Consider the following 13059-nt stretch of genomic DNA (forward strand, 5'->3'; position numbering starts at 1 on the left):
CATTTGCTACCTGCCGTTAAAATTTCTGCAACAAATCGTCCTATTTATTGATTGATTAATAATATATACAATACTAATTATTAATTACTGTTTAAAAAAAATATTTTTTTTAGGTCGCATGACTCACATCCTTGGCTTCGAAATGTGATATTTTACTAAAATAGATATTGCATTGAATAATTTATTAATTATTAAGTACTACTTGATTATTTAAATATTAATCAACAGTTCATCTTTTTCATCTTTAGGCCACGTCTTAGTTTCGAAATGAAGCTGCCTTTCTGTGGCAAATCAAGTAAAAAATTTTTTTGATTTTATTTTCAGAAAAATTGGGTTTTTTTTGGTTTATTTTTTAAATTTATATTTCTTCATTTTTAAAAATTAATAATTTATTAAAAATAGCGTTAAACCGAATATTATCAGAATAAAATTCTACACTTTACTACCTACCCTAATAACTAAACGGTATATTTCTAACAGTTATGACATCAGGATTATGAATTCTATTTTTATTCTATTATAAAGACTGAACTTGAAATAATTTTGTATGTACATCAGGGTTTGCGTCCAATATTTAAACATTGTCGCTGCCTCTAAGCGCCTTACCATTGGAATCACTTTCATCATAATTGAGTCCAAATACTGATGCATATACGCTATGACTATCGTATCTATAAATACCAAATAACCTAATTATTGAAACTGTAGCTAGGGCCGTTGAAAATTTTGTTTGCCAGAAATTATTACTTAATAAATAACCATTCTCAACAGATTGAAGTATAATTATAATCGTAAAAAGAATAAGTCGGAGATTCTGGCGCCTTTGTATATAATTTGAAATTTGATTCTATCAAATTTCTTAATTTTGGCAGCCGAATTTTCATTAGCAATTCATAAAAATTCATAGCACTCGGAGAAAGAATCACTAGAGTCACTATTAACTTAAATATAATTTTCCTTATTTTTTTATCATTCATAAAATTTCTGTATGAATACTCATTCACGCAAAATTCATCAAACTATCAAGAAACCCTATTAGTTTTGTAAATATGTTCCCACCATGTGAATAGTAAATAAAAATTTACAACATGTATTGAGTTCATAATTATAATATCATCTATTACTTCTGCAAGCTTAGCAAATCTTGCCTTAATCCAACTCCCGATTATGTCAATATAATCCACGACTTTGTCGGTTTTGTCAGTCTTGTCAATCTTATTTTCGGTTTTGTCATTTCTAACCTCGATTTCGTCATTCATATCCCCGGTTCGGTTATTCATATCCTCGGTTTTGGCATTCATATCCTCGATTTTGTCAATCTTATCTTTGGTTTTGTGATTTATATCCGTCAATCTTATCCTTGGTTTTGCCATTTCTATCCTTGATTTCGTCATTCATATCCTCGGTTTTGTAATTCCTATTCTCGGTTCTGTCATTGGTACTGTCATTCAAATCTTTGGTATTACTACTGCTGAGTCGCGTAGCTATAATGGCGACTGCGATTCCATTGATAAAATCCCCAAAAATCTTGAAGCGGATTATAGTCTGTCATCGTAATTTATTTTCACGAAAAAATTGACAGGATTATTTTTGTGAGAAAAATGAGAAATTATTCTGTTTTTGATTTCTTTATAGACACCGAGATGGGTTTAATTTATTAAATATTGTGGATAACGTATAGTAGTTATGTGGGTAGGCACCATTTGTGCTTCCAATCACTACAATTATGCGGGTGGGCGGCATTTGTTTTTCAATTGCATAAACCAAATTCGTTAATCTAAATAAAAATTATGTCTCGCAATCACATAACTATTATGCGGGCAGGCGGCATTTATTCTTTCAATCGCATAAACCAAATTCGTTAGTCTAAATAAAAATTATGAATTAAATTCTTAATCTAAATGAAGATTATGCTTTCAATCTTCCAGCCAACTCATGTTGCACAAGCAGATCATGTGGAAAATAACCTATGACGTACTAACTTAAATACAAATAAACTTAAGTATACAGCATTCCTTCGAAAGCTATTTTAAGATATTATTCCACGTGATTATACACAACTAATCTGTATTTCAAAAGTAACTTTATTGCTTTAAATACACTGTGCTTCTATGCGAGTGTACAAATAAGATTGAAATTTTAAATAATTTTTGAGTAAGCACTAAGCAGGCGTTAAAGATTTATTTCAATATATAAACAATAAAAAAAGAACAACAATATTTATTTACTTTTTTTTTAAAAAAATAAAACTATGATATCTGATATTTGATATAATTTATAGATAACTTGATCAGTGACCCAATTTTTACCGATCTACAAAAAAGTAAAACAAAAACAAACGTTAATTGGTTATTTTTGCGATTAGTGACTTTGATCACATGTTTGGATTGGTTATTGGATTTTGTGATCATGACAAAACGATTGTTTTATTATGAATTTAATAAAGTTAGTACCTGGACCAGTCTAGATAAAAGGTTAATTTCAATCCAAGTAAATTCGAAGTCACTTCCTCTAGTATTATCATCATCGTGTTTTGTTGTTATTTCAGAAGTGATAATAACAATTGCTTTGGTAATGTCGTTGACGTTTGTTGGATTTTGTTTGAAAAATTCTTAATTTTTCTTTATAAATTGTTTAACTTATCATATCGGTATATGAGACTGTCTCCCACTTCTAAGATCAAATAAATATTATTATGTTTATAAAGCATAAATGAAAGAAAAATTAACTACAATACGCAAACTAATAATTTAAACTATTTGACTTCAACTTTCATATAAAAAGAAACTTCATTCAATATTATGTTCACCATCTTGACAAATTTCATTTAGATCTATAAAAGCATGATAGTTAGTAACACGCATTTTTTATTAATTTATAGTAAAAAATTTACATAAAATTTTATAAAAAATACATAGAGAACGAAACACTATCTACTAACTCCATAAATATGGATGCGTTATTAAAACAACACTATTAAAAAATTAACTAAGTGAACTATCTAATCTATATATCGGTTAATGTGTGTATCCCCATGTATTATTAAAAGGACTATTAATTAAAATATTATTCTTTTTAATATTTTTTAAGTTTTTTTGATTTTTTGTTTATTTTTTCTAAATTTTCTAAAATATCACGTTTCCCATCCTGCGTTATCGTTTGTTTCTTCTGTTCTTTTCCTTTTTTTCTTATCTATTTTATACCCTTCGCTTTCCCCGATTCAATAACTTCATTACATCTATTTAACCAAATAGTTTCTTATTTTTAAGCAATAATTTTCCAAAATTTCCTTAACAATTTTTCTTTCTTCTTTATTTTATAATGAAAAGCACGTGATTTTACTGCGGCTTAGTGTGCCGCAGTCATTTCACTGTATCGGATATTAACTAGAAGCAAGTATTCAACCTAAACTAACCTTCCTAATCCCCTAATCCTTATTTCATTCCCAAGCTTACCTTAACTTTAAGCAACTCTAATGTAAATATTAACTCCAAAGTTATTCCGCGTATAATAGTGAAATTCATATTTATTATTGAAGATAAAATGTAATATTAGATGATAAATTTTAATGACTTAGTTTACTTTTTGATTCAATTAATTCAATGATTTTATTTGTACTTCCTGTGTTTCCTTAATCCTTAGTCGAAATCAAGTGATATTCGCTTACCCAGTAATGTAATTGCAGTATAATTCTTGGTTATTGGATTATACATCTTCTAAGAGATTTGCAATTATTTCGTTCAAAAAATCAATAATAACAATTTTCAAGATATCAGCTTTTTTTATTTCTATAGGGGCTTTTCAGTTTTCTCAAATTATTGATTACAATTATTGCAAGTTCTTAATAAATGATGACTTAAAGATTTTACAACTGTTGCAATAGGTATCTTGTAAAATAAATCCATTTATATTTTATATTTCTTATAAAAGTTATGCTTAAATAACGATTTTGTACAATCTTGCAAAAGTATATGAGCGTCGAACAAGCAGTTCATTACTGGAAACTAACAGTCCCAGCTTGTCGAAAAGGAAGCGTCGAACAAGCAGTTCATCACTGGCCACTAACAGTCCCGGCTTGTGCTCAAAAAGTAAGAACTAATAACTAGGTTTTACTCGAATTACTTTATAGAAATATACCTTCCAACAGTCAAGGATTTCTTGAGTCTTTCTTTTGTGTATGACGCTGAATCCGGAATCTGAAGTTAAAAGCTAAAACAATACGACCGAAACTGCGCCATATATAACAAAATCACATGCTCATTAAATCACATGTCCGGACTTTTTACTTTTTGGCTAAAGTTTTGTCAATCATTTCTGTTGCCTTGATCAATTACAAAACAATTTGTACACAAGGCCATTTAAATCATAGATATTTACGGTCATATTGTTTCAACATAGCAATACAAAGTTGTGATGCATGTTGCAACATTACGCATAAATACATCCACAAGTTTAGTGACAGCAATATATTTTTATATGCTTTTTTTAAGACTCACTATATTTTTTTTAGTTGAAATTTAATCGTGGTCACATTCAATAATCCGGTATGGAAGAAATTAAGCTCAGTGGTGATGTATTTGAGTAGATAAAAGATTTTGACTATAATGAATTAACTAAGGAATAAGAATTATTCGTTGATAAGCTGATATTAGATAAAGAATTAAAAGAACGTTCAGTTATAAAGAGAATGGTTTATGCAAAGATTAACGAACTCGCTTATAACAGAATTTTCCAACACGTGACATTTAACCAATCAAATACGTCAAGTATCCCTCGTTATAACGAATCAGCCAATTAAATTCTTTGAATTCTTCACTATAATCTTGTGACGAATTTGAGATGAAAACCGGAGGGTTCATTATATTAAGAGCTGACTGTAGTTGGTATCAATATAAATTTCAACAAAATTTAAAAAATTGGTCTAGTGGAAATCATGAAGTTGATAAGTTGATTCAAAAAGTACAACCTAAAGCTAAAGATTATAATGAAATATTAGGGTGGATTGAATATGGTAGATTTGAAAATGTTGAATTTTTAGCCAAAGGAGGATTTGGAACTATTTATAAAGCAATTTGGAAAGATGGATATATAAGAACCTGGAATTCTAAAAATAATCAATGGAGAAGAAGTAAATATATTGATGAGAAGTATACAGCCTATTTTTTTTATATATAATTTTTAAGATTTTTTAAATAATTTAACTGACTAATAATAATAATTTTATACATATATGTATTTTTTTTAGATACTTCAATTAATTCACCTTGCGTAATTCGCTGTTAATTCAAAGTCTAATAATTTTATGATGGTGATGAGAATAATGGTGTAGTTAGCCGAAAAATTCAGCCGAAGGCGCAGTAAATTTTCGGCTAACAACACCCTCAGCTACTACTATTTACGGCTAACTACATTATTATTTTAAAAAAGTGTAGTTAACCGTAAATAACAAATATAACAAATAATTTAAGCGGTAATAGGAGTATAATTAAATTGAATACTAGATACTAGTATAATTAAAATAAATTTTGTTTGAACATTTATTATAGCTTAATAAAGTATAAATGATTATATATATTTTATTTATTATTGAAAGTTTCGGGGTGTTCATATTCTTCCCGTCACTTTTCTGCCCCCACGTGATTTTTTGTGGTACAGTTTGTGGTTGTTTTATTTTGTGTCACGTATATGTATCACATATATTACATACATTACATATTAAATTGCAACACGTATTGCGGTAACACATATTTCGTTTCAAAGAAAAATAAAAAACTTTTTAACCTTACAATCAAGAGAAAGGAAGTAAATGTAAGTTCGAACAAGGACAAGTTTATGGAGCAGAAGACGACAATTTGAATGAAAACAAGAAGCGTGAGTGACTAAGTGACACACCAGATTACCAGGGCTGAGTACGATAGCGAATAAACAATGATAAAAGTGACCACAATTAAAACAAAATTAAAAGGAGAGATTTGTTATATTTGCTTTGGAAAGGGTTGAAGAATGCGCGGACGAGTGTGGAATTTTCGGCCGATTTTCGAAAACGTTTCCAGTGAAGGGTAAATCTAATGGATTTCTTTTCTTTAATGTATTATGATAATTTATTTTTATTTTTCTTTTCTTTTTGTTTTATTTTTGAACGTTCACAAATTTAGATATATTTTTGAAATCAAAGGAATTTTACAAAAGTAGTAAAGTATCGTAAAAAAGAGAAAATTTAAAATCAAAAAAAAATTTATAAAGATTTTTAGTTTAGTAATAGCAATTTTTTAGGTTGATATACTGTAGATTCAACAATTAGAATCGTTAGTTATTTAGTAATTAGTTAGATCATGTAGATTAGATCATGGTTAGTTAATAGTTATAGAGCCTTTGGTGTTTTTTCATTAATGGTTCTAGATATTTGTATATTATAAAATCTTTGATTTAATTAATAAAAAATGCATTGCTAATCAAAAAAAAAAAAGACAATACAACGATGTAATAGGACCGAAATAGGTAACAGGAGATTACTCATCTGGCCCGTCTGGAATTATCCCAAAAAGAAGAGATCTACACGTTATACATAAAAGGGTAACAAAATTCGCGTAGAATGAACCAAAATAATGAGTAGATCCTTCCTTTTTTTTGAATAATTCCATACAAGAGATGCGTAAAATGAGTTCTTTTTACCTATTTTAATAGATTTCAAAAATAAGTAAATATGACCTAAATTCTATTCCGGATTTTTATTATTTGATTCCTAACAAACCCAATTTCGCTTTTTCACATTTTAATTGTAATCATTTAAAGTTTAAAATCCTTCAATGGATAAGCTAATTATTTCTAATGAAAAATTAAACATAAAATGTGAGAAATGTAAGGAAATATGTGGTACAAAACGGTTTCAACAAAATTTTAAAAATTGGACTAGCGGTAATAATAATATTGATAAATTTATTCAAGATACTCAATTATCATATCATGATTATAATAATACAGCATTAGAATGGATACCTTATGATAAATTTGAAGATATTGAATATATTGCAAAAGGCGGGTTTGCTAAGGTGTATGTAGCTAATTGGATTGATGGACCTATATTAGGATGGGATGATAAAAATGAAAATTGGGATAGAGGATATCGAAATAAAACTGTGGCTTTGAAAAGTTTAGATAATTCAAAAAATATTTCATTAGAATTTCTGAATGAGGTATTATTAAAATATTAAACATAATTTTGAGATTTTCTTTTTTTTTTTACTAATACATTTTATTCTAAATATAGATTATATTACATCAGAAAATAAATTTTATGTCTAAGTTGTGTCGCATTCTTAAATTTCATGGAATAACTCAAGATCCCGAAACAAAAAATTATATAATGGTTTTAGATTATGCAGAGGAGGGAAGTTTACGAAATTATTTAGATAACAATTATTGTGAGTTAAGTTGGCGTGATAAAATTAGATGTTTACGTAGTATTGCAGGAGGACTTGAAAATATTCATTATAAAGAAATAATTCATCGAGATTTACATGTTGGTAATATACTAAGAGGTTTTGTAATTTGTATAACAGATATGGGATTATGTAAACCTGCAGATTACAATGCGTCAGAAAATACAGAAAACAAAGTATATGGTGTCTTGCCCTATATAGCTCCTGAAATTTTAAGAGGACAGAATTATACCAAAGCTTCTGATATTTATAGTTTTGGTATAATTATGTATGAAATAATTTCTGGATTGCCTCCATATCACGACGTAAGCCATGATAAAAATTTAGCATTAAAAATCTGTCAAGGATTCAGGCCAAGGTTTAATATTAAAGTACCTCAACAAATTGTCCACTTAATTAAAAAATGCTTAGATGCAAATCCATTAAATCGACCATCTTCAAATGAAATTAAGGAAATTTTATTGCAATGGATTTACTTTTATGATCAAACGGAATTACAAGATCAAATTAGAGAAGCTGATGAAATCAATAAGAAATTATCAACTAATAGAATACCCTCAACTAGTTTAGAATTATTATATGAAACACATTCAGAAGCTATTTATACAAGTAGATTACTTGATTTTAGTAATCTACCTGAACCAAAAAATTCTGTTGATTATTATGAACGATATGATAATATAGTATCCTTGGAATATTCAGGTATTATTTGGCAATTTTTGATATTTTAAAATTACCTAATAATATTAATAAATTATATTTCATTAAATTGTAGTATCTCAACAAATTAATATTTCTCAATTAGAATATGGTAAATTTTTTAATATTTTTTTTTATATTTTTTTGTTATATTTCATGATATTTAACTTTTGAATTTTATTTCTTTTTTATAGATCGAGATAATAAAAGTAACTAAATTCAGAACAAAATGCCAAATTCAAAACAAAATTGTATTTAAGTAATTCTTCGTTGTTAATTACTTTGTCGTACTATAAAACCTTTTTATTTCTTAAAATATAGTGGGAATCTCAAAAATTTAAGGCCACTCCAATTTAATAGTTTGTTTAACGTACCCCACCCCCCTCATTTTTGAAAAATTTTTAAAAATAAACAAACATATGTTATATCACGTGACTTATAATAACATCACCGATCTGTATAATATTTAAAAGAATTTCTTTCCAGTATAATTGAATCTACCAAAGAAAATGGTATAATTAATAAAAGTAATATATGTAAACTTATTAATTGCATTATCTGTAATAAATTAAGATGTATTTTTAGTAAAAATGCATTGAGTGATAAAGAAAAAACTATGTTTATTTTTAAATGTTTACTTAATTTGACCCCCTCCCCCCCCTCAATTTTTATATAAAGTTAGGACGTTAAACAAACTATTAAATTGGAGCAGCCTAATTATAATGATCTAATCGTTTAAAATTGATATTTAGAGGTTTGATAAACAGAAACCTTGACAAGAGCGACAAAAAAAAATGACCACTAAAATTGTCAATCAGACACATCACGTTACAGTCGTACGAACATTAGAATTTTCTCATATTTATTTTTATATTTAGTATTCTTTTATTTGGTATTTTTATATAAAAAAAATCCTTACAAAAATAAATATTTATAATTATGTATTTTTTTCTTCATGTGTATACTAATGTCATAAATATTTAAAAATGTGATATTTATCATGTAAAAATAAAGTTTGTGATACATTGTCTATTTTGAATATATTTTGGCTATATGACCTTAGCGGGTGAAAAATTACTTTTTTTTGGTCTATTATTTTCAGTTTTGCTAAGTTTATACTTTTGAATAATCTGTACACCCGTTAAATTACATATAAGTTATGGAAAATAATTATTTAAATATTTTAATTTTAGATTATTCGCAGTTATTTAATGAAAGTTAGAGAGATTCTTCTTTTCGAATATTGTATAATTATATCTAAAATTAATTAAAGGCTGATGTAAATAAACAATTAAAAGAAAATAATAAAACAAAGAATGACATTAATATTCTGACGTGATTATTATATATTATTAGATGATTAAATTATATTATTCTATATAATAGTCTAATAGCGGCACGTACTGAATAATTATTATAGAATACAAATATTTAAATACTTATGATTTCATTCATATTTTAAAATCTTACAGTTGGAATTATATGATTTACTCACATTAAAAATAAGTAAAATAAGATACGTTATACATTAAGTTAGATTTTACAATTTAATAGTCCAAGATTAGTTTATATCTTTAGCCTATTTATGGCACCAAAATATATTACTAGAAAATGGAAACTGTTAAAATCTGTCACAACTAAAGGACTAACAGTTATGCACATGACTTAGTTCAACAAAAAATGCTAAAGAAAATTATGGTTAACCTTTTTAGTAATAGTAATAGTAGTAATACTGGTCATGACGAAATAGCAAATAAAATTTTTAACAAGTCTATTACAATTATATAAAAATGCGGTACATATAAGTTACAGTAGTAAATTTAATCAATTTTTCAACCATCATATTAAGATAACTACACATTTTTTCCTGATGATTATGTAAAATTCGGAATGTTGAGTGATTATATTTATCGATAATCTCTTCCATTTTATTTAATAAATGTAATAACATCATGATTCTTTTAATAATTCATGGATAAATTCGGTAGTAATTATTCAAATTATGTAACGTCTCAAATATGTATATTTCTATTATTAAACTAATCAATGATTTATATTCCTAGGAAATGAAAAAAAATTTATGTAAGAATTAGTATAAGATTTTTATATACTCGCGTTCGTGTAAGAACTCTTTAATTACCTAACCGAATTCTATCACCTGCAAGGACGATTTTAACTTGCGCCCGGGGTCTAGGTTAAGCTTCCTCCCCCTGCAAACATGCTAATTAATTAATCTCTTTAAATAAACAAATGATATTAAGAGAGTAATGTAAGATAAAAAAAAATTCTGGAATATTGGTTAATAATATTTGTGTAATTAATCAATTGATTCTTATTGAAAAAAATGCAAGTTCTTAATAATGTTTGCTTGATCAAAAAACTTTTAAGTAAAATATTTATAAAAGTTTATCAAGTTCGTGTATATAATTTTAAAATAGTTTGAAAGCCTTTTGGTGATTTTTATAATTTAAATTATATAAGCCAGGACATTATTGTAAATCCTTTGCTGAAGAGGAGCGGTAAAATATTATACTCATATGTTGTACGCGATCACATGAAATTTTGCATCACTATTATATGTAATTAATTTTCAAATTTTCCATAGATCAGATGACTGATTAACGTATTGATGTTAATTCATCTTTTTTTAAATATAAATCAAAGGTCATATAACATGCAAATTGTCCAAATTAGTATTATGTCATTGTACAAATATTAAATATTTTCGCTTCTTTTTTTGTTCATATTTTCTATTATTTTTACATATATTTGATATAATTCTTCAAATAACTCATTAGTCATTAGAATGGAAAGAATTTAAACTCAGTGATTATGTAATTGATCAAATAAAAGATTCTGACTGGATATAACTGAAGAACAAGGATCGTTAATAGATGAACTAATATCAAATGAAGAATTAAAAGCCTATTATATAAGGTAATGGCTTATGAGAAATTATAGTTTGCTTATAAATTGTTTTCAACAAAATTATAAAAAATTAGACTAGTGGAAATCATGAGGTTGATATGAATTACTAATCCGAAAAGCATAATTAAAAGCTAAAAATAGGTATCAAACGATAGAGTGGATTGAATATTATAAATTGTAAATTTGAAAATGTTGAATATTTGGCAGTAGTACGATTTGAAACTGTTTTAAAGCAATTTGGAAAGATGAACCTATTTTGGGATGGTATTATAACAATAATCAATAGGAAAGAATTAGTAGTGAAACCAAATTTTGCTCTAGAATGTTTATATAACTCAAAGCATCACGGCTCAATTTTTTAATGAGACAAGATATTTTTTCATTGATTTATTATTATTAATATTGGTCTTTATAAATGTTAGCTTAGCAATTGATTTTCTTTTAAGGTTGAATCAAATAATTTAGCATGTGAAACTTATTTGAATTGGTAGTTCATTATTTTTGCATTATTAAAGATCCAGTAATCAAATAATTTTATAATGGTAAGAACTAAGGTATATTTAATTAATAATTTTATTTACAGACTTGGAAACGAAAGTTGCGAAGTCTGCAGGGTATTGCAAATGGTCTTAAAAATATTCAAAATTGTGGATTAGTTCATCATGATTTCATAATGGAAATATATTAAGCGATTTTGATGAAAATGCTTATAATACCGATTTGGAATTATGTCAATCAGCCAATGTAAAGACTTCTTAAGATAGTAATAAAAAGTATAGAGAGTGTTACCTTGCACAGCACCTGAAGAGGAAATTAATATGCCTCAAGTAAGTGATATTTATGGATTTGGAATTATTGCATATGAAATTTGTACAGGAATCATGATATGGCACATGGTGAACTCTTGTCCATAAAAAATTTTTGTCAAGGATTAGTAAGAGTAACATCAATTATGAAATTCCTCAATTTAATTGGCTTGCATATATTTCCTGAGTATAAAAATGAAATAAAAAAGCAATTTATAAAAACAATTGAAATTAATAAAAAACTATCATCACTTCTTTTGATTGTGCGATATAGGTGAACCACGTCAAAATGTCAATCAACACCTGACGTCCTGACGTCGACGCGCGTTAGTTATCAACTGACGCAAATCGATATTTATGTCATGTGATAAGGATTTTAAGTTTAGAAAAAATTTTAAACTCAAGGCCTGAGGCATATTATAAAATCTTTATTGCTAATTGATCTATCAACTAGTAATAAACTGAATTTCACTTTGAAGCTTCCAATGATGATAATTCTCTTTTACTGAAGTAAACTACCATTCTTTTTTTTACAATTAGTTTAAATTTAAACTCGCCAATAGAAGGATTTTCAGGATTAGATATGCTAGATACTGTATTTTTCGTTAATTATTTGAAGATCTTAACCTATCATATGCACTAATATTACATTTGGTACAAAATAACAATTGAAAATTTTTGACTAAAGTCTGAATTATGACCATAATTTTTGTCTTTAAGATTCACATATCTTTTTTGTTGGATCAAATCTACTGGAGTAAAAATAAGTTTTTCTGTTTTTTTGGACTTTCTATTTTATTAATACAGCTACAAGCCGAATATGTATTATCACAATGAAAGCAAAAGCACAACTATAGCAAACGCTTTGCGAGTAATTTCGTGAACTTATTAAAACTTCATCCATTATTTTTATTATTTGCGTAAAAATCTGTTATGATGAAGGCTTCACAACGTAATGAATATGACTAATATGTCGTTGAATGACTAAAAGAAATAGGTTGTAGTCGGTTATTATGGACCTTAGTTGTTAATAAATCAACATAATTACATCTGGAATTAAATTAACATTTTCTTTTAAGTATGATTTTTGAAAATATGAAATGATTCAAGTCAACTAACGATGTTGGCCAACATTTATTAATGAACTTTTTTTTTATTTTTGGGATTCACTCTGATATGTTTCTTTC

The 13059-nt window shown here is 26.7% G+C and overlaps 2 protein-coding genes across 2 annotated transcripts; one reads left to right on the plus strand and one right to left on the minus strand.

The window, feature by feature from the left end:
- Positions 1-1022: 1022 nt before the first annotated feature.
- OCT59_015212 (uncharacterized protein) lies at positions 1023-1373 on the minus strand (the record flags this gene model as incomplete). The annotated part of the gene is made up of 1 exon (XM_025326723.2): positions 1023-1373. One exon carries the CDS (start codon positions 1371-1373, stop codon positions 1023-1025), a length of 351 nt encoding a protein of 116 aa, XP_025174736.2.
- Positions 1374-7363: 5990 nt separating this feature from the next.
- On the plus strand, positions 7364-8355 carry OCT59_015213 (uncharacterized protein; the record flags this gene model as incomplete). The annotated part of the gene is made up of 4 exons (XM_066139863.1): positions 7364-7523; positions 7851-8141; positions 8215-8250; positions 8333-8355. The coding sequence occupies 4 exons, from the start codon at positions 7364-7366 to the stop codon at positions 8353-8355; spliced, it is 510 nt and encodes a 169-aa protein (XP_066002697.1).
- Between the last annotated feature and the right edge of the window lie 4704 nt (positions 8356-13059).

This window comes from Rhizophagus irregularis, chromosome 23 (genome assembly GCF_026210795.1).
Source record: "Rhizophagus irregularis chromosome 23, complete sequence".
Classification (NCBI taxonomy): Eukaryota; Fungi; Glomeromycota; class Glomeromycetes; order Glomerales; family Glomeraceae; genus Rhizophagus; species Rhizophagus irregularis.